The 26608-nt window shown below is 38.2% G+C and overlaps 1 protein-coding gene across 2 annotated transcripts in view; it reads left to right on the forward strand.

Annotated features, from left to right (window-relative positions):
- Window positions 1-26608, forward strand: part of LOC120541851 (epidermal growth factor receptor kinase substrate 8-like protein 1) — a 51271-nt gene that overhangs the window by 12247 nt on the left and 12416 nt on the right. Inside the window, exons 1-14 of one of the 2 annotated variants that reach the window (XM_039773747.1) lie at window positions 3630-3673; window positions 6917-6986; window positions 14858-14922; window positions 15001-15162; window positions 18368-18517; window positions 19143-19225; window positions 19616-19782; window positions 20443-20501; window positions 20688-20814; window positions 20942-21030; window positions 21815-21889; window positions 22794-22942; window positions 23029-23173; window positions 25222-25262. In XM_039773747.1, the coding sequence (XP_039629681.1) occupies window positions 6968-6986; window positions 14858-14922; window positions 15001-15162; window positions 18368-18517; window positions 19143-19225; window positions 19616-19782; window positions 20443-20501; window positions 20688-20814; window positions 20942-21030; window positions 21815-21889; window positions 22794-22942; window positions 23029-23173; window positions 25222-25262 (1331 nt within the window). In that variant the 5' untranslated portion in view covers window positions 3630-3673; window positions 6917-6967. Of the gene's footprint in view, window positions 1-3629; window positions 3674-6916; window positions 6987-14857; window positions 14923-15000; window positions 15163-18367; window positions 18518-19142; window positions 19226-19615; window positions 19783-20442; window positions 20502-20687; window positions 20815-20941; window positions 21031-21814; window positions 21890-22793; window positions 22943-23028; window positions 23174-25221; window positions 25263-26608 lie in introns of those variants that run through there. The other variant, XM_039773746.1, reaches the window with a different exon arrangement.

The raw sequence follows: 26608 nt of genomic DNA on the forward strand, positions 1-26608 counted from the left end.
CTTCCAGCATTCAATATTTGAGTTTTAGACCCTGCATTAAGTATAATGAATGTGGCTAGAACAAATCAATGTATCTTTGCTTAACTGAATTATTTTTACGAAGTGCACATTCATTTCCAATCTGTTGTCATAGTAAAGGGATATTCATTTTTAATGTTATAGATATAAATGATGAAAAAAAACACATTGCAGAAGGCTGGACATATAAACATGAAATATGTTAATAGAAAGATTGTATTATGTTTTTAAAACTGCTATGTGTTAATTTAAGATCATGGTAATATAGGAACAGATTAAGCAGAGGGCCAATGGAAAGTCAACAGAAAAAATGAAAGTTCAGTCTACAACAAATTCTACAGTGCCATTAACAGCATGCGCCATTACAAGGTGCTTTCCAGGGCTAGCTAGTTAAAATCCACTACCAAAATTGAACAGTACAATAATTAGGAGTAATTTTGTTCACATTAGTGCTAGAAATGAGACCACAGGTATCTCCACATATTAGGTTGGCCTCTGTGAATTTTTATGGACTTGACCACTTTGGTGGTGTAACTTTTACTTGGGTCCTCTTAATCTAAAACAAATCAGGAGTTGACAGTATCTACCATGCACCTGTTTTTTTCCCTTTTTTTAATCCAGATTTACAGTTGATTGCTTTCCACTAAAGCACATAATTTTTGTTTCAGATTTAAATACAGAACCAAAACTTGTTGCATTTTAATTCATGTCTATAGATTGTGTTTCATAACTAAATGTAAAGCAAACACATTTGCATTTTGCTTAGTAGCCACTCTAAGTGTGTTGTATTTTCACTCAAGACCACACATTAATCATGGCAAAATTGAATGTAATGACCAGTGAGTGTCAAAAGGAGTAGCAAGGGGCGCACACATTTGGGGTAAGAGGTTTAATAATTACATGTATTTTCACCTAGTGCTAAATATTGTGAACAGGGAGCTGATAAGACAGGAGATCTGCCATCTCATTGAACAGATGGAGACTGGCAATGTAAATTAAAATTTAATTCTCTCCCATGTTGCCTGGTTGCTGGAAAATGCCAGTGTAATAAAAGTAGCAACAGGACAAGGATTTCAAACTGCTATAGTAGCATCCTTGAAACACATACTTTTATTTAATCACTCCACACTGACAAATCTTATACTTGCTGCCAAAGCACACAGATGTTTAGAAGTGTAATGTCTCTTAGCCCAACCATTGATGCCCCTTGCCCCTTTTGATGCTGATTGGTCATTTGATTACATTCAGTGTTGTCATGATTAACATGCTTTGCTTTCATGTACAAGGACATGAATTAAAATGCTATGTGCTTTGGTAAAATGTATTTTAAACTGACATGAAAATTGTGTGCCATAGTGAAAAACAATTGATCATTAGGGTGATAAGTTTTTAAATTATGAACCATAATAACGACACAATAAAACCATGCCAGAATTAAATGCACCACATGCACATGATTATGCATTGCATCTCAGTATAGTTAACATGTTGGATTGCATTTAATTTTGCCGTAAATAATCATATATATATTATATGAATGGGCGGCATGGTGGCGCAGCGGTAGCGCTGCTGCCTCGCAGTTTGGAGACTAGGGTTCGCTTCCCAGGTCCTCCCTGTGTGGAGTTTGCATGTTCTCCCCGTGTCTGAGTGGGTTTTCTCCAGGCGCTCCGGTTTCCTCCCACAGTCCAAAGACATGCCAGTTAGGTGGATTGGCGATTTTAAATTGGCCCTAGTGTGTGCTTGGTGTGTTTGTTTGTGTGTGCCCTGCGGTGGGTTGGCACCCTGCCCAGGATTGGTTCCTGCCTTGTGCCCTGTGTTGGCTGGGATTGGCTCCAGTAGACCCCCGTGACCCTGTGTTCGGATTCAGTGCGTTGGAAAATGGATGGATGGATATTATATGAATAAGTGCGAATAGTTATTACAATGAAAGAAAGAACATGTTACAAAGTTTAAATATATTGTATAAAATGAAGTTTTTAAGCAACATTAATGCCTCTTTTTTAAGTTATTCCTCCTTACTTTGGAATTGACTTTGAGTGAATAGGAATCCTTAGCATCCTGAGTGACTTGTTCAGCATCAGATTATCCTTTCGTTCAAACAAAATGTTGGATTCTAGCCATTTACTTATTATATTACTATGGGCTACTTGAAGTAAATATAACATGCCAGTGCTCTAGCATGTGATTACTAAGGGGCCAACATTAGTTGCTTGCCGTTGGTAAATATTTGACAGATTTTTGTGAGGGGGACTTTTGTAGTTTTTTAATAGTGGATCCAGCAGGAACAGAGAGAGCTTAATTTTGTTTCTGCATTGAGGTGTTTCACTCTTCTGTTTTGTTTACAGACTTGTATGTCATATTTCTCGTGTTTTTCCCTAACTCTGTAAATGTGCTATTCTGATCTCCTAATTAAGGCTAACCCCTGCTTATTTAGTTTCTACATCCAAGATCTTTTTGTCCTCCTCTCTGTAATACATTTTGTGTTTTTAAATATGGACAGTGTAACATAGCCTATGAGAATAAGCCCAAAGTATGCAAGTAAAGCAAAAAGATTTTAAGAGGGTGCTAAGTAAAAGTAATATTTAGGATATTTCAAAGATTGTGTCATGTGATTAACTGATAAATAGTCAGGATGAGTTGAGTGAATATTTACACTTTGTTGACCTAAAAGTTATAACTGAGGAATCCACAAAAACTGTACAAATGATAAGGGAACTGGAAGATTTATGTTATATATTTAATGTTTACACAGCTAAAACAAGAGTCAGATAAATACTAAACTAATGCAGGTACGCTGATCATTTTAATGCAAGAAAAGGAAACTTACGGTCGTTCCAGATTGAAGAGGGCAGATCTCAAAGAAACCTGGAGTGGTTTTGTCTCTAGTAGTTATATATATATATATATACACACATTATGCGCATTTAGTGTTATCTATCGAGAAGCCCTATATTTTGTTTTGTTGCGCTCTGCAAACAGCCGTAAATGTTCTAAAGAAAGCTGCCTACCCCTCTTTCTGCCAGAGGTTACGATACACGTTATGTGCTTGACACGAAATTATTTAACTAACACTAATCTATATAGTGCCACTTCAGATAGCGCGTACAAAAACGTATCATTTGTCGTTCAAGCAAAAAGTGTGTTTTCTGTTAAATTAATGCAGTCATAACACGAAAATGCAACGATACAGAATTTCATCAAATTCCCTCTGTAAGTTTCCTTTGCGTATTATGATTTTCATGTTATAAAGCTTTGTTTTTTATGCCGTCATTTTTTGAAATGCCTAGTTTCATATTGGGCCTGACTACAAAAGGTGATGAATGTCTTCGGGATTTACTGGGGGGTGGCGATGGCATAATCTCGAAAACGGATTCATTTAAACTGCACTCCCAACTGTGTTGCGTCATTATTGGGATAGAACATTTGTGGCAACGGAAGACACAGTCGGCAAGGTGCCGCTGTTAGTAACAAGAACAGGAGGGGGAGCATAATATGAAGCCAGGTTCTTTACGCCAACCAATGGCCATTATGCATATTGGCCTCGGAGCAAATGGACAACTAGGCAGATATGGGGCGGGAATGCCAACTAACCGATTACTTTGTCTTCACAGAAGCCTTACTGGACATGGCAGACTCAGCGCTAAAGCAATCTACGGTAAGCAAAGCCATCAAACTGGCTTCCTTTTCGCAGCTCCTCTGTTAAACCTTTGAATTGTGTTTTGCATTCATTAGTCAAGCTGTTTCCTACATTACGTTGGCGCAGCTGCTCAACGTTTCGTGTGTTAAGTGCCTCAGTATCAGAGATTGTGCTGCTCACTTAAGTGGAAAAGAAGGTAGCAGAGAGACTGCTCCGTTTGGCCTCCTGACATTCAGCTGTTTGCCATGAAGAGGTCTGCCTACTGCTAACATGTCAAGAGGGCTCTTCCCCTTGTTGCAGTTTTTTTCTTTCTCTTGGGGAGTTTAAGCTTGTGTGAACAAAATTTGAATGTTTCAAAGTTCTAAGCAGGTGCGTATCTTCTGTAGTTTGCTCATTAATCCAGTGGTTCTCAGTCTGTGTTCCGCCAAACCCACCACGAGTCGTAGATCACTTACTTTTCGGTGAACGATGGACTGTGCATTTGGCATCTGAATTCAGTGCTATTAGTTTCGCCTACTGTTTACAATAGTAATTCGTTCAACTTTCAATCAATTTATGAACATTATATGTAAGTCTTTCATCAGATAAATAATTGATTATTTGAATATAGAATTATTGTTAATTAATATTCTTTCATAATGGATAAATTCATCACAAAAAAGTATCGTCTCGACAAAAACTCTCCTACAAACATTGACAGTGCTATTGCTTGTACTAGTAGTTTAAGAGGATTTTACTGAAAAAAAGAAAGATTAAATCAAATTAACGAAATGTTAATCGCTTTTACGATGAAGAGTATTTAAATTTAGGATTTACCTGGACCGGAAGTGAAGATTGTCCAATTCCTTTTTGCATTGTATGCGGAAACTCTCAAATAGTACAATTGGTGCCCGCTAAATTAAAACGACATTTTTCTATAAAGCATCAACATCTTTCCTCAAAAATAAAGATAACTTTAAGAGGCTTTTGGAGACTCAGGGTGAACGAAATAAGCAATTTGAAAAAATTATAAAAATAAGTGATAAAGCGCAACTTGCGTCATATAACATTGCGGAGTTAACAGCATCGAAATTAAAACTACGCACAATGACAACATCTCTTATTTTACCTGCCTGCTGTGAAATAGTGACCATTATGTTTGGGGAACAAGCAAAGAGTGAAATTTTAAAGATCCCGGTATCTGATGACACAATTCAAAGAAGAACAAATGATATGTCCTGTAACACTGATAGGAAAGTCACCAGTGAACTTGTTAATAAGGCCTTTTACATTACAAGTGGACGAATCAACAGATACAAGTGGCAGGGATCATTTACTAGGCATTGTACACTGTATGAAAAGAATGAAAAATTGTATGAAAGAAAAATAATCACTTTATGCTGCAAAAAACGTTAAGGGCGTAGGCTACAGCTGGTCAGGACATATATGATTCAATAACGTTGTATTTAAATACTTTAAAATGATCAAGGAATCAATGTGTTGGTATTTGTACCGACGGAGCGGCATCAATGATTGGGCCAATCAAAGGGTTTGTGAGTTTGGCAAAAATAACCAATTCGAATATAATATTTACTCACTGTTTTTTGCATCGAGAAGCACTTGTCATGAAAACAATGCCTCAGAAACAATACGAAGTATTGAATCAAGTAGTTGCCCTGGTAAATTTTATTAAGATAAAAAAGGCTAAAAAGCCGAAATTTCAAACGACTTTGTTCAGCTATGAAGGCGGACTACGAATGTTTACTTCATACAGAAGTTGGGTGGTTGTCACGTGGAAAAGTTTTAAATGGCGTGTTACATCTTAAAAACGATTTTTTTTTCGAAATGGAAAAACACGAAACATTTTGTAAATACCTGAAAAATTATATTTGTGCAATAATTTAGCATATTTGGCTGATCTTTTTACTTATCCGTAATACGGTCAGTACAAGTATTCAATGGAAACATGAAAACATTCTTACATCTACCGATAAATTGTGTGCAATGAAAAAAAAACAAGATTTCACTGTGGAAGAGACATGTTGCAGAAAGGAACACTGAAATGTTCCGTTCAATGCAAGATAAAAACGACGAGATTGTTTCCTTAATAACCGAACATTTAACACAACTGGAAGCAAACTTAGAAAAGTAATATTCCAGAAAGCTGAAAAAAACATCAAGGACATATTTGGCATTAAATCATTTTTGCTATTTTATTTTTATATCTTGTACTACAATTATATGTAATTTTTAAATATATTAAAAACTAGCTGTCCTCTGCGGCTCTGCCCACGTAGTAGTGAAACAGGACAAAGTTTAAAAATTAATGAACAAACAGGTATCGTTAGCTAAGCGGAGGCAAGGCACGTGGCCAGAGGTAGACCCATTTGAATGGAGGCTGGAGCATGAGTGAGGAGGGCCCCTCCCCTCTGTCAACAGCAGATGTCTCAGATTTGTGCAAATAAATCTGTACCGCAAGCGAACTGATATTTTTGCAATGAGAGAAGTCCCAAAATCAACCAGAATGTTCAGACAAATTATAGAAAAAAACACTATCTAAATCCATTAAGTAGTTCTCTCGTTTCATAGTCAAGCGGAAGCAAGGTACACTCCAAGGCTGGCACGCGAGTGAGGAGAACCCCGCCTGGCTCCCCACTCCTGACATCACATTTCCTGCAGCCGCTGTCTCAGATTAGCGCAGATAAATCGTTCCTGCAAACGAATTATAATACTTAGCACTCTAACAGAAGTTGTAAAATCAACAAGAACATTCTTGCACATTATAGAAAAAAACCCAATCTAAATCCATTAAGTAGTTCTTTTGTGGAAAGCGGACAGACATACAGACAGACAGACATTGAATTGTATATATATATATATATATAGAGAGAGAGAGAGATTTATTATTGATATTATATTTTTTCTCTTTCATAATAATATTTTTACAATATTAATAATGAATAAATGAAAGTTTATATTCATTCAGCTTACCTGTTTAGAATTGGTTACAGTTTCAGTAGGACAGTGTGGCTATAAAAAAAATTAGTAATAACTATAAAATAAACATTATTTAAAGTTTAAATAATAATAACAATAACAATTTAACATATATGTGTATTTTGATAATAGTGTTCCATGTAAAAAATGTGTCTGGTGGTCCTTGACCTCAAAAAGATTGAGAATCACTGCTTTAATCTAATATATGAGTGTTGTGTGGGCATTGTATATGGAATCAAAGTACATCTGCATTAGTGTCTGTGACTTTGTGTTTGACTAATGCAGCTTTATACCTGTTGGAAATACCTCTTGCTACAAGAAGATAATGGGTGCTGAATGCAAGGTCAGGAGTACAGTAAGTGTGTTAGCCTTCCGTGTGTTACTGTGTTGAACTTAATGACTGGATGGTGCTGGGGCCGAGGTGGGAGTATATACCTGCACCTAACCAAGCATTAAGATTGTGTACAGTATTTATCAATTACGGTGATGAATACATAATGCCATAAGTACCAAATTGATTAAATAAAGAATGCCATTACTAAGTAATACAGTAAAGGGTCAGAGGCCATACATACTGTATTTAACATCATAACCTCCTATTATGGCAGGGTCCCTCAAGTTCAGATCTGGAGGGCCACAGTGACTGCAATATTTTGCTCTAACAAAATTTCTTAATTAGAAGTCAACTATGGCTGATAACAGAACTTGTTATTTAATTTTGTGGATTTCATTCGGCCATGCCTGGTGTGACAGATAGGGGGCGCTATCGCTCCCTTGAACCTTTGTCCAAGACACCAGACACCAGATAAAAGTCCAAAAGTAGACTTTATTTATACTGCACAGTGCACAAAGCACCCTCCTCTCCACAATACTCATTACATTCACTAATACAATAACAATAATCCAATCCACCACTCCCAGACACCTTGCCACCCTTCCACCCAGCTCAGCTCGCCGTCTGGGAGTTCCCACAATCCTTTTATATTCCCTGACCCGGAAGTGTTCCAATCCCCAGTCCATGTGATCTCCTATCACTTCCAGGTCAGATAAAAAAGTCCTTTTCTTCACCCTGGAAGCACTTTATTCCCTTTATCCATGTGACTCGGACGTACTTCCGGGGTGTAGGGTAAATAACCGTCGTTCCTCCCTGCAGCATCATCTAGTGGCCCCCACGGTATCCAGCAGTGCTGTGGATAAAGACTCCAATATCCATGATGCCCTGCTGGTCTTCGGGGCACCTCCATACTGCAGGGAGAGCTCCATCTAGTGGCTTGGAAGTATTGGCCGGGATGAACGGCCGGTCATACACCACACTGGTTATTCTTAGATTGTAGATTTTTCCTTTACAAGGATGTTATCCAAGTGACTTGTGGACCATAGCTGATTAACACTAGAATCCCTGAAGCCTACGAAAAAACTCATAATCCTGGCCCACCTTAAATTCCTTCGCATCTCTCAATCAGCACTTTTTGTTTTTGTAAATGTGTCGATCAGCACAAGCAGCCTGGTGATACCACCCCAACCAAAACCCCAAATCCCCCCCATGGACCTCAACTCGGGCAAAAAGTTCCTCCAACCTCAAGCCAAGGCACCATATCTACATATGAAGTGCCCGAAGTTGTACATGGTAAATAATACAGTATATCGTTATTTGTAATACATGCATTTTAGGTGTGTTTCTTTTCTACAAAGATCTGGTTAAGTGTAGGATGAAAGGAAATATGAGGCCAGAAATACTGAACACATACCTAAAGCAGAAACGTTTTCCATGTTATACTAATAATGAAGTGAAGTGTATAATGTGTGAAGACTTTAGTCCAAATATCAAATAAATATGCACACTTTTATTGAAGAATATAACCAAGTTAAAAAACAAAACTTTCAATTTACCTGTTGTTGTCAATGAGTTACAAACCCAAGCTCAATTGTCAATAGACAGAAGGCTAATATGTATTCTTGGATGGTGCAGAGGTAAGAACCGTTGCCTTATAACCCAAAGGTTGCAGCTTCGAGTCCCTGCATTTTGAGTAGTGAGCTGCTATTATTATTTTTACTATAATATATTAAAAACCTACATTTGATTTGAATCTGTGACTGCTGCACCACAATGCAACTCTGCTTGACACCATAAAGTGAAATGGGACTTCCACCTGCAGTTAAATTCACTTCAGTACTCGAGCAATTCGCCACACTAGTGTTTAGATTTGGCAGTATCATGCTGATGGTGTATGCGCTCAAAAAGATGAAGTCTTTCTACATTTTCAGTACCATGCACCATAACGTGGAGTACGGACAAGATCGAAAAAAAAAACATGTTCAAATGGCATAGCGTTTTCAAATAGTGACATTTTCATGTATGAATGTGTATGTGCATGCGTGAGAGAGGCAGAGACAGATTTGATCTCATTTAAGTGGAATATAAATATAAGTGGAAGTGGAATATAAAATGAACTCTTTCGCAAAGGTATGATGAAACAAGTGTGCTTTTATTCAAGAATAAAACTGAATAATAAGAAATCCAAGTGACAACAAGATACCAAAAAGATATGATTCACCGGTGTTTCTGTGTCTGCTTAAATCCTTTCAGCGATATCTTTTACAGGTAGTAGAACTTTACACCAGCTATTACAGACTGAAATCAAAGGCTTATTCTTTTTGGGCGCATACATCGTCAGCATGGCACTTCCAGACCTAAACACTAGTGTAGCGAATTGCTTTAGTACTAAAGTGACTTTAGCTGTAGATGGAAGTCCCATTTTACTTCATGGTGCCAAGCAGAGTTGTGTTGCAGTGCAGCAGTCTATTAGACAGCGAAATCGCTCTGAAGAAGCTGCCTTTTGTTACGGTCATGCCTTTGTCCAGACTGATAGCCGTCATGGGACATCGTACCTTTGATTGCTGGTACATGTTCTGAGCAGGCATCAACCACAGTACCAACTGTGGACATCGCTGCTCTTGTGAAAAGAATGGAGATAAACAGCTTCAACTCAGAGAGGCAAGTTCATTGTACCACATGATTGATTGATTGATAGATACTTTATTAATCCCAAGGGGAAATTCACATACTCCAGCAGCAGCAAACTGATAAAGAACAATATTAAATTAAAGAGTGATAACAATGAAGGTATAACAGACAGACGATAATTTTGTATAATAAAGTTTACCCCCGTGTGGAATTGAAGAGTCGCATAGTGTGGGGGAGGAACAATCACCTCAGTCTGTCAGTGGAGCAGGACAGTGACAGCAGTCTGTCGCTGAAGCTGCTCCTCTGTCTGGAGATGATACAGTTCAGTGGATGCAGTGAATTTTCCATTATTGACAGGAGCCTGCTCAGTGCCCATCGATCTGCCACGAATGTCAAACTGTCCAGCTCCGTGTCTACAATAGAGCCTGCCTTCCTCACCAGTTTGTCCAGGCGTGAGGCATCCCTTTTCTTTATGCTGCCTCCCCAGCACACCACCGTGTAGAAGAGGGTGCTCGCCACAACTGTCTGATAGAACATCTGGAGCATCTTATTGCAGATGTTGAAAGACGCCAGCCTACTAAGGAAGTATAGTCGGCTCTGTCCTTTCTTACACAGAGCATCAGTATTGGCAATCCAGTCCAATTTATCATCCAGCTGCACTCCCAGGTATTTATAGGTCTGCACCCTCTGCACACAGTCACCTCTGATGATCACGGGGTCCATGAGGGGCCTGGGCCTCCTAAAATCTACCACCAGCTCCTTGGTTTTCCTGGGGTTTAGTTGTAGGTGGTTTGAGTCGCACCATTTAACAAAGTCCTTGATTAGGTTCCTATACTCCTCCTCCTGCTCACTCCTGATGCAGCCCACGATAGCAGTGTCGTCTGCAAACTTTTGCACGTGGCAGGACTCCGAGTTGTATTGGAAGTCCGATGTATATAGGCTGAACAGAACCGGAGAAAGTACAGTCCCCTGCGGAGCTTCTGTGTTGCTGACCACAATGTCAGACCTGCAGTTCCAGAGATGCACATACTGAGGTCTGTATTTAAGATAGTCCACGACCCATGCTACCAGATATGAATCTACTCCCATCTCTGTTAGCTTGTCCCTAAGGAGCAGAGGTTGGATGGTGTTGAAGGTGCTAGAGAAGTCCAGAAACATAATTCTTACTGCACCACTGCTTCTGTCCAAGTGGGAGTGTGGGATCGGTGTAGCAAATAGATGATGGCATCCTCCACTCCCACCTTCTCCTGGTATGCGAACTGCAGAGGGTCGAGGGCATGGTGGACCTGTGGACTCAGGTGGTGAAGCAGCAGCCGCTCCATGGTCTTAATCACATGTGACGTCAGAGCGACAGGCCGGAAGTCGTTCAGCTCACTAGGACGTGATTCCTTAGGGACTGGGGTGGTGAGAGAATAAAACTTAATAAAAAAAAAATACTCTTAACTTTTACAAGCAGCCAGAATTTACACCGGGTGTTACAGACTCAAATCAAACATATGCTTTTATTATATTATAGTAATAATAATAATAGCAGCTCATGTAGAAAAGAATATTCTTAACCTTGATGATTTCCATATATTCATATACATGTATATATCCAGGACGCCCCTTTGACACTTGGTCCGGGGGAATTGCCATGGGTTACACACTACTTCCCCCAGAACGCTTGGTGGCAGCCCCCCTGGGTTGCATCAGGGCCACAGGCATGGGACTTCGGAGCTCAGCATTGTTGGACTCCGTGGCCACCGCCGGGGGAGCTGCATGGCTTAATGAGCCCATGTGGGCTGGAAAACAGCCACACCCAGAAGTGCATCCTGAATTATGTTAATTATCACCTGAAGCACTTCCGGGTGGGCTATATAATGAGCCAGCAGCCACCACTCCGGGCGCCAGAGTAGGGAGGAGGATGACAAAGCCGCCTGGGAGGAGTGGAGGATAAGAAGAGTGTGTTGGGGTGTTTTATTTGGTGTGTTTTTCGGGACTGTGTTAGGGCTGGGGGACACGGGGAAGACATGGCCCCGAGCTGAAGAAAATAAATATTTTTGTTTCATTTTCACCTGTGCCTCAGTTGTCAGTCTGTGTCGGGTCGGCACCAATAGAGCGCTAATTCCACAGGGTTAAACCATAAAAATCCCATGCCTGCCTATTTTATTAATTTTCTCTTTGCAGCTGCAAACCACCAATATCTTGCTGCTAAGCTTACAGACTTCAGTCAAGGATACTGTGTACTTTTAGAGGGCAAAATGGGCCATTGTTTTAAGAAATGCACTCATTAAGGCTCTGGCCATAAGAGAAAACCAGTTTGCTTCCACTTGCAGTGGCTGGGCCTCTGCTTCCCTATCTGCCTGCCTGGACAGGTGATGACAAGTCAATAAAAATGTAGTTTATAAGAAACAGCGTTATTGTTTTAGGGGCACAGCTGCCCCAACCTCTAGCCCAATATCTTAAGTGGGTGTCCACCTTATTCCGACTTACTGATGGGAATCGATTGATAAATAAGTTTCAGACACCTGCACAGGGTATGAAGTAATGATGGCAGTTTCGGTCAAGTGATGGACATTAGGTAATGTTGGGTCTGAACATTAGGTAATGATCGGAAGAGCCAGAAGGAGAGTATTTTGCATAAGTGATAAGAATGGTAATAAACGTAAGCTCACTGAATTTGCTAATTGCTCATTTTACTTGATTTGGGTCCATGTATGCACCATACAATAAGATTAGATTTTGCTACCTTCCTGGAACTCCGTGTGCCTTCTTTGAGTAGCATGTTTCTGCCACAACACTCACTACTCAAAATGCAGAGTGCCAGAACTCAAACCGGCAACCTTTTGGTTATAAGGCTGCAGGTCATACTTTGGCACCATCCAGGAGTATGTATTGACATTTAAGCTTGAGCTTTTGAGTTTTGTTTTTTTTTTTCTTTCTTCACACATTATACCTTTCACGTTATTATTAGTAAAACATGGGAAAAGTTTCTACTTTAGGTATGTGTTCAGCATTTCTTGCCTCGCATTTCCTTTCATCCTACACTTTTCCAGATCTTTGTAGATACGGAACACACATGAAATGCATGTATTACAAATAATGATATACTGTATTATTTACCCAATACAACTGCACGCACCACACATGTAGATAAGGAACATGGGCTTGACCTGGGAGAGCTTTTTGCCAAAGTTGAGCTCTGTCATGGGATAGCAGGCTGCTTGCTGCTTGTGCTGATTTACTAATTTACAGTTACAAAACAAAAGATGCTGATGGAGAGGTGCAAAGGAATTTAAGGTGGGCCAGGATTATGAGTTTTTTCGTAGGTTTCAGGGATTCTAATGTTAATAAATCTTGATTTCAATTCTTTCCAAATATCTTGCCCAAACTGATTCTTCATGATAATCACACACACAGGCATAACTGAGACCAAGCAAGATTGTAAGCTGCTGAGACCTTTGTTATTTTTATCTCTTTGTTAATTGCCAGCTAGTTAAGAAAATAAGAAGCAAATAAAAAACAATGCAGCATTTTAAGATGCATTTACAGAAAGTGTTTAAGGCATTTTTAAAAGGCACGTGAACTTAAAGCATTATAGTGTTGATTGAATAATAATTGACATCAGCAGTGATAATTGGCTCCAAATCAGTTTGGTTGGAATAACACCCTACAACCACTGCCACTCCAGAACCAAACTTGAGAATGTCAGTTATATGGTAACCTAAGACCTTCCATCCCATCCTGTTTCCTTTAGTGACGGGTACTTTATCACTGTGGGACATAGGAAGGGGCCAGATGAGGAGGGTATGACATTAGATGGGTATAGTTTCTGTCCTTTTACCCTATTCTGTAGTAACAATATTGGTTATTTAACCAATTTGCTAGAAATTATATTGTTTAGTTATTCATCACTGTTCAACATATATACTGTCATCTGCCATACCCCAGTGTAGGGGTACGTCTGATGCTTGATTTTTGGCATCTATTCTATCAAGGAAAATGTAGAGAGAATCGAAGAAATATCTTGAATGTAGTGTTGTAGGAAACAATACCTTGGTATGTTGCAGAGTGTCATCTTGTGTATCATCCTGTATGTATGTATGTTATGTTTTGAACATGGCTAGAAGATTGTGCAGGTGTGTTAGTTGGGCATGTGCTTATATGTGCAAGCATATACCAGGACTGTGGTGCCTACACATGCACATAACCACTAGAGTGATTACATTACCACAGCTGAGCACAATTAAAGCAGAGGTATTCTGAGTATTAGATAATATATTAAATATTATATTATATTATATTAAATATTATAATATACTAAATATTCGATTTTAATCAGATACTACAATGTTTTAAATTTTTGTATAAAACCAAAAACATCTTACGCCTTTACTGTACATGTTGTTGCCAAAAGTAAAAAATGTAATGTTGCTGTGGTTCAAGCTACAAATGAGATACATGCAATTGTTTATTTAAAAATTAGCATTGTCATATTCAGAGAATAAAAATATGTAGTGTCCATTAGGCTAGTTATTGAGGTGTTCTTTTTGATTTTTTTTTTTGCTTTTTTACATTTGTACGAGTCCGTTAAAAAAAAATTGTTTTTATGTGTGATCTGTAATGAACATGGTACACAGGATTTTCCTTTAATCCCAAAGACATGCAAGTTAGACCAATTTGTGCCTCTAACTTACTAGAAAATTGAACATATGCTTATCATGCAGGGCCCAGAGCTGGCTCTTGTCTTGCATGCTCATTCTTTTATGCAAAAAAGGATGGATTTGTAATTGCAGTTTCATATAAGTTGTAGAAAATTCATACAAACAGTATACTATTTCAGTGTTTGAATCCTTGCCTAGTTACTTTTCATATGAACTTTGCATGTTCTCCTTGTACCTGCACAGTTTTCCATCCTGTTACTCTGATTTTCCATTCACATTTCAAAGGCATAAATCATAGTTTAATTTGTATTTTTTAACTTTTCCTGTTTTAATTGGTTTAAATGCATAAGAAGAAATGCATGAATGACTGGTGCCCTGCCCAGGACTAATTCTTGCCTTGTGCCCAATCCTGTTGGAATAGAGAATGGCTTTCTGAATTAGAAAAAGCAAGTAAATAAAGTGAAATAATGCATGGTAAACCATTTTTTTTAACCTACTTCATTTATGAGAATATTGCACAATAACATAGAGGTATTGTACAAGAATGATTTCAAAATAAATCATTTTTTAGGCTTTTTATAATCAAACTGAAAACAAATTATCTGTCCTTTTCAGAGCAACGGAAGAAGTATTCGAGTACAAACTTCATCTTGGCTGACACCTCTCAGTACTCTGTTAATGTAAGCTGCTCTCCTGTCTCCTGAATGAAAGCATATGCCATTGTATCTCTGCTCATCTCATGGAGTTTTCCTTTGCAGCATCTAGTGACCTTCTCAATTGACCCCAATGAGAATGTGCGGACAGTGGAGGATGCACTTCGTAATCTGTCTGCTATGGATGCCAAGGGTAAGATCTGGACACAAGAAATGCTGCTGAAGGTGGAAAGTAACAAGATCACACTCATTGACATAGAATCTAAGGTATGGAGCCCAATATTTTAGATGGAAAAATATTATCATTATGGGACCAACTTTTCTTTTCCTCAAATAACTAAACCCTCCACCCTGATGTCCAGTCACTTACATTACAGATTCTCTGTTAATCAAACTTACAAAGTGGAATCCAAAAATATTCAGACCCCTTCACTTTCTATACACTTTGTTGTACTGTTGTTTTAATTTTAAATTAATACATTTCCCATTTTTGACCATTGGTATACACTCAGTATCCCATAATGACATAGTGAAAACATCTTTTCAGAAAGATTTGCAAATGCATTAAAAATCAAATCCAGAAATCTCTCTTTTATGTAAGTATTTAGACTCTTTGCTGTGACATTCCAAAATGTGGTCAGGTGCTTCCTGTTTGCTTTAATTATGCTCGAGATGTGTCTAGATCTTGCACATTTTAGCAGACTGAATTGATTGGACAAAACTTTAAAAAAACACACAGCTGTGTATATACTGTAAGGTCCCATAATTCACACTGTATGTCAAGACAGAAAACCAGGCTATGAAGTCCAAGGAACTGTCTGTAGACCTCAGTCATCAGACTGTGGTGAAGCATAGATCAGGGCAAGGGTATAAAACTACAGTACTCCTAAACCTTTGAGTTTTCCCAGGAGTGCAATGACCACAATAACTGTGAATTGGAAGAATTCTGGAAACACTAGGACTTTTTCTAGAGTTGGCTTTTTGGCCAAACTGAGTAACCAGGTAGTAAAGGTGGTTGTCAGGGAAGTGACCAAGAACCCAGTGGTCACACTAACAGAGAACCTGAAGACCTCTGCTGAGAAGGACAAGCGATCTCAGCAGCACTCCATCAATCAGGCATCTATGGTAAAGTGGCTACCTGGAAACCACCTTTGACGTAAAAGCATATGACAGTTTAAAGGGCTCTGAGAGTATGAGGAAAAAGATTCTCTGGTTTCAGAAGGCAAAAATTAAACTCTGCTGGAAAAAGTCCAAGCACTATGTCAGGCGAAATCCAGATATTGCTCACTACCTCCCTAATACCATCTTTATGGTGAATCATAGTAGTTGCAGCATCATGCTCTGGGGGTGTTTCTCAACAGCAGGGACAGGGAGACTGCTCAGAATTGAGGGAAGGGTGAATGCAGCTGAATACAGAGACTTCTTTAAAGAAAACAAGCCAGTGAACTGGAGTGAAAGGTTCATTGTTCAGTATGGAAATGACCTGAAATGTTCAGCCAAGGCAATGGTGGAGCAGCTTTGGCACAAGTCTCTGTCTTTGAGCGGCTCAGACGTAAACCCCATATAACACATGTGGAGAGACTTGAAGATAGCAGTTTACAGATACTTACCATTCAGTCTTACAGAGCTTGTGAAAATTTGCCAGGAAGAATGAGATAAAAGTGCCAAAATTCAGGTTAAAGCTGTAATTGCTGCCCAGGAGGCTTCTACAAAAGTACTAAATTAAGGAACTAAATACTTACTGTAGATACTCGTGTATTAGTCGATCTCGCAGATAAGTCAAGTGTATTTTTAAGCCGAAAATTACAAAATTTGTTATGACCCGCGTATAAGTCGAGGGTAAATTTGGGATTTTCATGGCCCGTTGTCTTAATAAGTACGGTCTTCTCACCAATACCTGCTACAGTTCGATTCCCCGGCATATCAAATGTCATTGGCGTTTCATCCATGTTACCAATGTTACTGAGATCAAAGTCATGCCTTTGTCTTTGCTTGATAATAAATTTATGAAAGGAACTGACCTTTTCTTTTAGATCTTTCGACAGCTTCTGTGCGATTTTTGTTCGCTGACGAAGGCACAGCCCATATCTGTTCATAAACCGCGTACACTAGCCAGCCAAAGCTTGAAATTCCAACAAAGGCTTATGTGGTGTTATGGGTCCACAGCTCTCTTAACAAAGGCCATTTTAGTTTTTAAATAAATAACCACCGCTCTCGCGACTTAGCAAGCCGCAAGGCGATCAGCGGTGTGGGCGTTTCTCACCTAGTGCACAGGTGAGGGACTGCCCACATCCTTGATTGTTCCTGTGGCTAATGTGCTGCAGCTGCTATGTCCTCTCTGCATATAAAGAGAAGCGCGAGTCAGTTAGAGAGGAAGGAAAACGGAGTAAAAAAAAAAAAAAAATAAGGAAGAGAAAGAAAGACGGAGGGGGCTGGAGAAAGCAGGAGAGAAAAGTGGTGCGAGTGGGCGAACGAGCTCTCGCTGGCAGCTGTGTGGTAGCCTGGGTGCTAGGGCGGGTTTTTAAAAGATTGTTTTTCTATTTTATTGATTTTTAAACCTCCACGTTTGCTTTATGGATTATTTATTTAATGAAGAGTTCTTTTGAATCACTGCACTGTTTGCTTTGAACACTGATTTTGATTGTTTTAAATAAAAGCACTGTGCCATTACCCAAATTCTATGGAAAATTGTGTTGCCCCGTGGATAAGTCGACCCTGTTTTTTTTAATAAATTTTAAGGCATAAATTTTTCGATTTATACACGAGTATCTATGGTAATATGAGATCTTAATTTTACATTTTTTCATACATTTGAAAATCTCTCTGAAAGCAGGTCATTATAGGTTATTGTGTACAGATTGATAGGCAAAATTTGCAAATTTATCTATTTAATATTAAGTCTACAACGCAATAAAGGAAGCTGAAAGTGAAGGTGTCTGAATACTTTTTGATTCCACTACATATTCCTTCTGGAAATTATCTAAAAAGAGAACTTTCTATCCCTCACCAGTACTAGGTGTCACAGGTTTCTGTTGCCTCTGAATTATCTAGGTGGGTTTGAGGCTATTGTGTTGTTTTTCTTTTGTGGGTGAGGTGAATCAATATTTTAATCTTGTTACACAGTTTTGGCCATGTTGTGTGCTTTGCTGCAAATGACTGTTATAGAAGAGCACCACATGAGAAAGTAAATCAGCCAAAATGCACCACATGACAGGACAAAATCTCAAAAGAGCAGTCACAAATAAAAGAAATGCCACCTAATATTGTTTAAGTGAGTAAGAGACAGAGAAAGAAAGAAGGGCTAGTGATACCATTGAGTGTAGCATCTCAATGAATATTGTATGTACAGTATTTGAGAGCAGGGCTGCGAAGTTGAGTATACAGCGTAACTGCACATAAGCATCAATCAAAACGAATTGAGGACAGCTGATTAACAAAGAGATGTCATTCAGATGGATATCTCCTCTTTTAGGATGACTTGGAGACCTTCCCCCTAACTACAGTGCAGCGCTGTGATGCCATTGAAGGAGAAAAGCGCTTCCCTTCACTGTTACTACTTGTTTCTCAGGATATGACACAGCAGAAGCCAGATGTCCATTTTTTTCAGTGTGACAATGTCGGGGTATGTACCTATCTAAACTTGAGCCTTACGTCTTGCTCTGTTTCACTTTTGCCTTGCTCTTCACTTGCCTTTGCTAATTGCATTCTTTAATACTGTGAAGATACAGAGAGAATTAGTGAGTTTGTATCCAACAGCAAACCTCAAGAATTACTTTCTGTTTGCTTGGTTACTTGTTTTGGGTTTTTGAGGGGATTTTCAATTTAGTGAGAAAAGCTTGAGAGGAAAAACAACAGTGTCCTCTGACATCTGTTTCCCTGAACCAAAGCTGGCCACTGTCTCTCTCTCTCATCAGTACAAAGTGAAGGCACTGTCCTCCTTATTAGATGTAGAAATCTTCACCCCATTTTGAAATCTTACCAAAGCCACAGTCAATCATTAAATACTCAGTACTGTAAATTTTCCATCTTTTCCCTGCCATGTACTTTTCACAGTGTAGCCAGTCTGTCTGCAGGTTATCGTGAGTCAAGTATAAATCAAAAAGACACAGTGCTAGAATACTTTTTCCAATATGTTCTATTTACTGATTGGCACTTAGCCTCCTCTTGCTCATATCTTCCTCTCTCCTCTTCTCTTGTCTCTGTATTTCCCTTGATGCTAAAATTGCAGTGTGGGCTTGTTTGCACAGGCCAGACTCATCTGTGGTGACATCAATGGTGCTGTCTCCGATTTCAGATCTGGGAAGAATGCCATGAGGCCCAATGCCCTGAGGTAAGCTAAATGGAAGCTTGCATCTTTGAAGTTTTCCTGATAAGGTGGGAGAGTAGATATTGGTGGTGGCCAAAAACTTCAATTATTTCAAAAAGAAAGTGAACTGAGACACCACTTCTCTGCAGCCTGTTCAGTGCCATGAGGCCTTTCCATTTTTTTCTGTTATTTGGAGGAAGAAGTAACTTCATGTAAACATCAGGGTAGTCAACCTTATAGAGTGCAAGAACTCTGAAATTCATTGTTGCAATCAAGACGTTCTTCACAACAAGGATCTTCTTCATAATTATCAAACCCCCCATCACCACCACCACCACCTCTTTTCTGGTAGAGATAGATAACCAAGAGCCCTGGAGACATGCCTTCATTGCTCCTTGCTATAAATTTTTGCAGGTTCAGCCAGGAGAAGATGGCAGAACAAGAAAAATCTCCCCCCAAGCATGCTTCTGTGCCTCAGGTCATCCAGCCAACTGCGATCTACAGCCAAGTACAGAAAAACCCTGAGAAAAAAAAGTCTCCCCCAGGTTCTATGGGCCCTGTGGGGTCTCCTGCAGAGAAAGGTGAGTCCATGGGGTGAAATGAATAACTGTAAGCCAGAGGGGGCTTTAATTTGCAGCGGTTTCACACTTCACTTTCATAAGTGCCTACCTGAAAAATTCCTAGGTATTGTGTAAAAGGTCAGCCTGTGATTTGATTCTGTAATTCTGTTTACACTTAATTTTGTCACCTTCGTAGTTGTTTTATGTTAGATATCTACACACTGAAATCATGCTTTAGAAGGGCAAAGTGAAATTATAGTCCCCTTTTTTCAATCTTGTCATAAAAGTCAGGTCTATTTCTTATTTTTAGCATAAAGCACACACAGAACCAGTGAACTCCTCAAGAAAAAAGTATTGCAAATAAAATAGTAAGCTCATGTTAATCATTGCTATTACAAAATTATGTACTTCTGATAGTCATTCTACCAGAAATCACTTAGTTTGAAGTGCTAATGTAAGAAAAGCCATAGACACTGACAGCCTCATTGATTTTATTAAATGAAGAAGGACATAGTGTATGCATTTGTCTATGTCAGGTTTTGAACCTTTAAAGCGTTAACGTATTGGTTGATGCAGTTCAGTTTGTGGTTTTAGTGATTTTTGCCTAGTGGCCGTTCAGGTACAGAAAAGAAGCATAGTATCTGACTTTTGATCATTCCTTTCTCTTTTATTTTGTTTCAGTGAATGGTGTTGTTCCTGCGCAGAAAGACTTATCAATAATCCGATCAGAGAGAGATGTGGTGAGTGCTGGGAAACGGAGGCTTTCTTTTATTTTCTTTAAAACATCTCCACGTGAATCAGGGATTTAATCCTCATGGAAGACCCAAGAAACTAAGGAAGAAGTTTTGCTGGGGAACCCTCATCACTGTGCTATAGATCATTTTAGCCAGTCTGAATTCCTCACCTCTCTTGCATTCTTCCAATAGGAAATCCTCAATCACATTTTTGATGACATTGAACTCTTCATGGCAAAGCTGAAGAAATCAAAGGAAGCATTGCAAGTTCTTGACCAGCGTAAAAAATCCAGGAAATCTAAGAGAAAGGAAGCGGGAGGTGAGTGAGTGATTCTTGATGAGCTGCATTTCTACAGACTGAGTGATTAGTCCAGTTCTACGCAAAGGAGATGAACTTCACTCTGGATGCATAGGTTCATTGCAGGCTTTTTCCCCATTCTCTACAGAGGGATTACTGACAGTGAGAGCACGTCCCCCAAATGAAGAAGAGTTCATCAGCACATTTCAGAAGTTCAAATATGCCTTTAGCTTGCTGGTGAGTCTCTGACTGTTTTTTCAGACACGCTGAACAAAATTACAGAATATGCCTTGTTGGTATTCTCCTTAATTTATATTTTTTATTATTTTGGTTTGTATAGAAAATGTTATAGTTTTTCTGTCATTCATCTGTTGACCTGCTCTCAATGAAAAAAAAACATGTCAGTTTTCATATAGATTCAGACATTTCAGTTAAAATATCTTGATGTGAACTGTGTTCCTTTCAAGCTACACAGCTTTGTAATCACACTGTGGTTATGAAATGTGCATGCTATGGGTATAAATCCCAAGTGGATTTCCAGTTGTCATAAACTCATGTCCATATTCACTCAGTTTTACATGTAGCAGATGTTGCATTTCATTAGGTTGGAGGCCTTTTTTTATCATTAGTATACGTTATTAGATGTGTATGCTGCCTGGCTTGTGGAGTGGATGTGTAATCAGGATTGACAAACCCATTGTCAGCATATTGATTACGTATAAAGTTTATTTTGACTTTGTGTATTGCAAAATTGCATATCTCTAATACTTTGCTTTCAAAGTAAACATTTGAGTAGGTGTAGAAAAATTAATTCAGTCAAAACTATTGTAATATAATTTGAAATAAATTGAAATCTACTGATTAATTTTTATGCCCATAAGGAATGCAAAGGCAGTCACACTTTTTTTAAATCAATAATTCTATATATATACTTTTAGGCATGAAGCCTGCCACGTACCACAAGCAGATAACCTTTATAACCATTTTTTTAAGATATTCACTGGTCAAATTTGTCTTGCAGGCAAGAGTGAAGACCAATATTATCAACCCAAACTCTCAGGAACTTATCCACTTCTTGTTTCAACCATTAGAAACAGTAAGTTATCACTTTCTTCCCTAGTAAATGTGTTTTTAACCAAATAGTAACCAATTTTAATTTAAACAGATAAAACTCTCAATTTTGTATTTTCCAAAATGCTCACAAGGGCACTGGAACATGGCATGTTCTACCTGTTGCCTTTTTGACCTTTCCTCCCAAAAATGTACACGTTAGGTTGATTACAATGTATGCATTTACTCAGTATGAGTAAAGGGGTGGTTGAGTGGGTAAGTGTGGATTTGCACGAATGTGTGTCCTACTAATGACTGACCTAACCTTTGTTGCTTCTGGGATAATCTCTTGCTCCTCTTGTACTCTGAGCTGAATTAAGTGGGTTTGATAATGAATGGATGGATCTACAATTTGGAAGATGCTTTCCTGTAAATTGTGAATAATAATCCCAAGAGACAGCAGGACGAACTCCCCCAGACAATAACCTTATAAAAACCTTCAGAATAATTGCTTCTAACATCTCTACTTCAGTTAGGAAGGGGCTTGTTAAATGTAACCAGTGAAGGATGTGCTTGTGTTCCCTTCAGAATGGTTGGAAGAGGTGGTCTAAAGTGTGTATCACTTTTGATAATATGTCATCAATTTTATAAAGAATCCTGTTTTATTTTTATATAAGTAAAGGGTGATGGTGTACAGAGGCTTCTAAATATTTGAAGGAACAGCCTTGAATTCATTTTTGAAAAGCTGTGCTGCCCTTAAAAAAAAAAAAAAAAGACTTGGGTAGAGTCTCTTTAATGTCAAGATTAACACTGGAAGACCAAGTTTAGTTGAGATATGTTATATACATACATCATTTTAATTTTTTAAGGAAAGACCTGAGCGCATACCACCTTTTAGGAAGAGCAAATTTATAATGAGTGCTTTATAACTTTCTCAAAATGTATTTTAGATAATAAACCACTCTGGTGATCCTTCCATGGCAAGCAGTGTTGTAAACCCCCTTTTGACAAATGATGCCATTAACCTCATGCAAGACACACTTAACCCAAAGGAAATAACCCTGTGGAAATCATTAGGGGACTATTGGACCAAACCCAGGTATGCTGGCAGATAACAAGAGACACTGTGAAAATCCAGAGTTTAAAAATATTTCCCTGTTCATTGTGTCCATTGTGTTTCTGAAGGTCAGAATTCCCAAAGAATTCTAGTGTTTCACCCTATGTCCCCAAATTCACAAGTGGCTGGGAGCCGTTGAATTTAGATCCAGATGGCCATCCCTGGGAAGACTCGGTAGAGCTGCAGCATAAACATGAAGAACTGCGTTTGCAGGTTTGGAGATATTCACACTCTTGCACTGTGATTTTTCTCTTCTATACTTATACTTCTTTTCTTTTTGCCTTCAATCTCTCTTCCTATCTCTATCATATATATATATATATATTTTCTAATGTTTCACTTTGTTACATTTCCTTACTTGTTGATAATACATTTTACAGTTACAGACCCACGCTGTAACAAAACGTTTTTTTTTTCGTATTTAGGATATAAGTGTATGTTGTGTAAAAGTGCCCACTTAGGTAGTAAGAAACTTGGCGAAAGTTAAAAGTCCATTACACATCACAATGCTGGTTAACCCCATTAGACCTCATAGAAATTAGTCCAGTAATGTTTTAATTTTCAAACACGTAGGCTTTTGTTTAGAGCTTATCTGTGAGTAAAGTAACAGTAAGTGGAAGTACATGGAGAAAATACTTAGCAATAATGCATCAACAGCATTCTCAATTTAAAATTTGATATATGAACATATTTTTCTTAACTGAATGTCTACTTTTGTAAAATATGGTGGAGTGGCTGTGTGAAAGGTGCTTCAGTCAGTCATAAATTTATTTAGCTGTTAATGCTGTTGCTATTGTGTGCTCATTCTCACAATTACAATGACTTTGGTTTCTAAACAGTAATGCTGTGTTCTTTTACTGTTTGTAAAATTGCAAATGTAAATTTTTAATTGGATGTGAATGCATGATGTTCATTTGAAAGTCTTTGATATTTCAAAATTAGTCCTCTCCATTATGGAAGAGATATGAACTACAACCTTGTAGAATTTAAATTTTACTGCTTTTCAAAATACATTCCCATAACTCTCTTGAAACTGGAACCACAGTAAAGAACAACTAGTATAAAGATATAATTCTGTCTGTAGACAATTATAAAATGTATTCCCACCAGAACAGCTGCTATACATTTGTTTTGACCTAAGCATATACACACAACTTTTTAGAATTTTTAGAGTACATTCCAAATTACAAAACCTAGAAAGGTTCAGGACAAATTAGTTTAAATATTTAGTTATTAGTTTAAGGAAAATGTATACTGTATACAGGTTATATTATGCTCAAACACAATTGTGTCTTTTTCTCTTAAGCACATACTGATATAAATAAACATTAAACATTTGTATGCTTTAAGTTATTGGTAGAAGACATGTTTTATACTGCATTGATAATGCCATCTGTGTACTGAATTGGGAAAAGTAAAATAAAAGCCTCATGAACCAGTAATGCTGTGTGTATGACTTAACAATAATAATAAACTTTCTGTGTGATACATATCTTACCAGCTAATCCCAATACCATGCTGTTAGAAATGCGTAGCCCATGTTCTAAAGCGATTTAAGTAATTGCATATCAATCTGATGACAGCGCATCACAATATTTATGAATCTGACTATTAATTTTTCTGCACCTCCTTTTTTACTAGTCATAAGGAGCTGGAGCTTACCTAGGTAGGTACACAGCAAGCAAGACCCAGTTTTTCATGATTTTCCAGTCTGTCTCTCATATAGAGCCAGTTTTGAGTCTTTATTCAGTGTGACAGCTTTACACTGTGCAAAGAAACCCACCAAAACGTTGACAGAACTTATAAAATTCCACATCAGTGGTGTCATTTGGTGGAAAGAGGGGGTTTCAGGGGCTTTAGCCTCTGATCTCCAGCGTCCAACGATGATCTTCGAGAGGGGGCTAAGCCCCTAATAAGTGCCAAAGCTGTTGACGATCCTGCTCCATATAGAAGGTACTACTGCCAAAATTTTAAATGAAGTCCAAATTACATGAGACGTTTAAACTCCATGCTGTGCCACATTCCACTCTATAAAATACTTGATATCCCAGTTAAAAGTACAAATCAGTAGCACATTATTAGAACTATCTGTAACCATATTACTGTGAAAGTGTCATTTATGGTGTATGGGAACATTCTCACAATTCCTGCCCTCTTTGTGTAGAGTTCTCACCATTTGCAGTACTGTGGATGTGAGAATTATACCATTTACTTTATGGTTAATTTATACTATACCCCCTTTTTTATTTTTTTAAACTCAGCAATCTATGGACCAGGCTGCACAGCCACCAGTCACAAATGGGTAAGTCTGACTTTGCTGTGAACAGCAAATCTTCTCTTTAGATACAGATTTTAAAGATGTTAGTCTTCCAATATAGCTTTTATGTTTACAGTGTTTTTGTTCCTATAACACTGTTTGATATGCTTTTTTTGTACATTTTGCATTTTTCAACATTTGGGTCTGTGTTTTTATCACATATTTAAAGCATTAAAATGATTTAGCTTATATGTTAAAGTGCAGCTGTAGATGTTAATGTGAGGAAGTTTTCACCCAGAGAGACTCCTTGAGTGGAGAATTGCTGCTTTGAAACTAATGTAATAATGACAACTATTTTTATTTCACTTCTTTTGAAACCTTGTTTTTCAAAGGATATTTAGGGAATAATGTTATATACAGTTAAAATTTTTTTTGTACTTCACATTGTAGACTTTTTTTTTAAAGTGGGATGGGATGGATGTGCACTCCATTCAGAAGTATTGAAACTGCTTCAATTTTTTCACATTTTGTTTTGTTGCAGCCTTATGCTAAAATTGTTGAAAATATTTTTTTCTTCTCTCCACATTAACCAACACTTTATACTCAAGAATTGCAAAGCAAAAACAGGAATTTTAGAAAATTTATAAACAACAAAAAGCTGAACTATCCTTTGGCAGCGATTACAGCCTAGAGACTTCTTGGATGTGATGTGACAAGCTTTGCACACCAGGATTTGGGGATTTTCTGCTATACGTCTCCACGGATGCCCTCAAGCTAAGTCAGATTTAATAGAGACCATCAGTGGACAGCTATTTGCAGATCTCTACAGTTTATTTCAAATTCAGGTACAGGCTTGGCCATTCACAAATATTGTTCCTAAGCCACTCCTGTGTTGTCTTCGCTCTGTGATTAGGATCATTGTTCTGTTGGAAGGTGAACTTTTGGCCCAGTCTGAGGTCCAGAAAATTTTGGAGTAGGTTTTCATTAAGGATATCTCAATAATTTACTCAGTTCAGCTTTCATTCAACATTTGTCTAGTTTCCTAAATCTTGTGACTGATAAACAACTCGATGGCAGGTTGCTGCCACCACCATACTTCAACATTGGAATAGTATACCACAGATATTGAGTGATGCCTGGTTTGCTCCAGATGTGATGCTTAGAACTGAGGCCAGATAGTTGAATTTTGGTTTCATTAGAGCAGAGAATTTTGTTTCTCACGTTTTGAAAGCCCTTTGGGTGCATTTTTGCAAACTTGAAGCAGTCTTTCATGTGGCTTTTACTGAGGAGAGGCTTCTGTCTAGCCAGCATGCTATAAAGCCCAGGACAGTGGAGTGTTACAGTAATGGGAGAAACTTGCAGAAGGACATCATCTCTTCATGTGTTGGTTT

Source organism: Polypterus senegalus, chromosome 13 (genome assembly GCF_016835505.1).
Source record: "Polypterus senegalus isolate Bchr_013 chromosome 13, ASM1683550v1, whole genome shotgun sequence".
NCBI lineage: Eukaryota > Metazoa > Chordata > Cladistia > Polypteriformes > Polypteridae > Polypterus > Polypterus senegalus.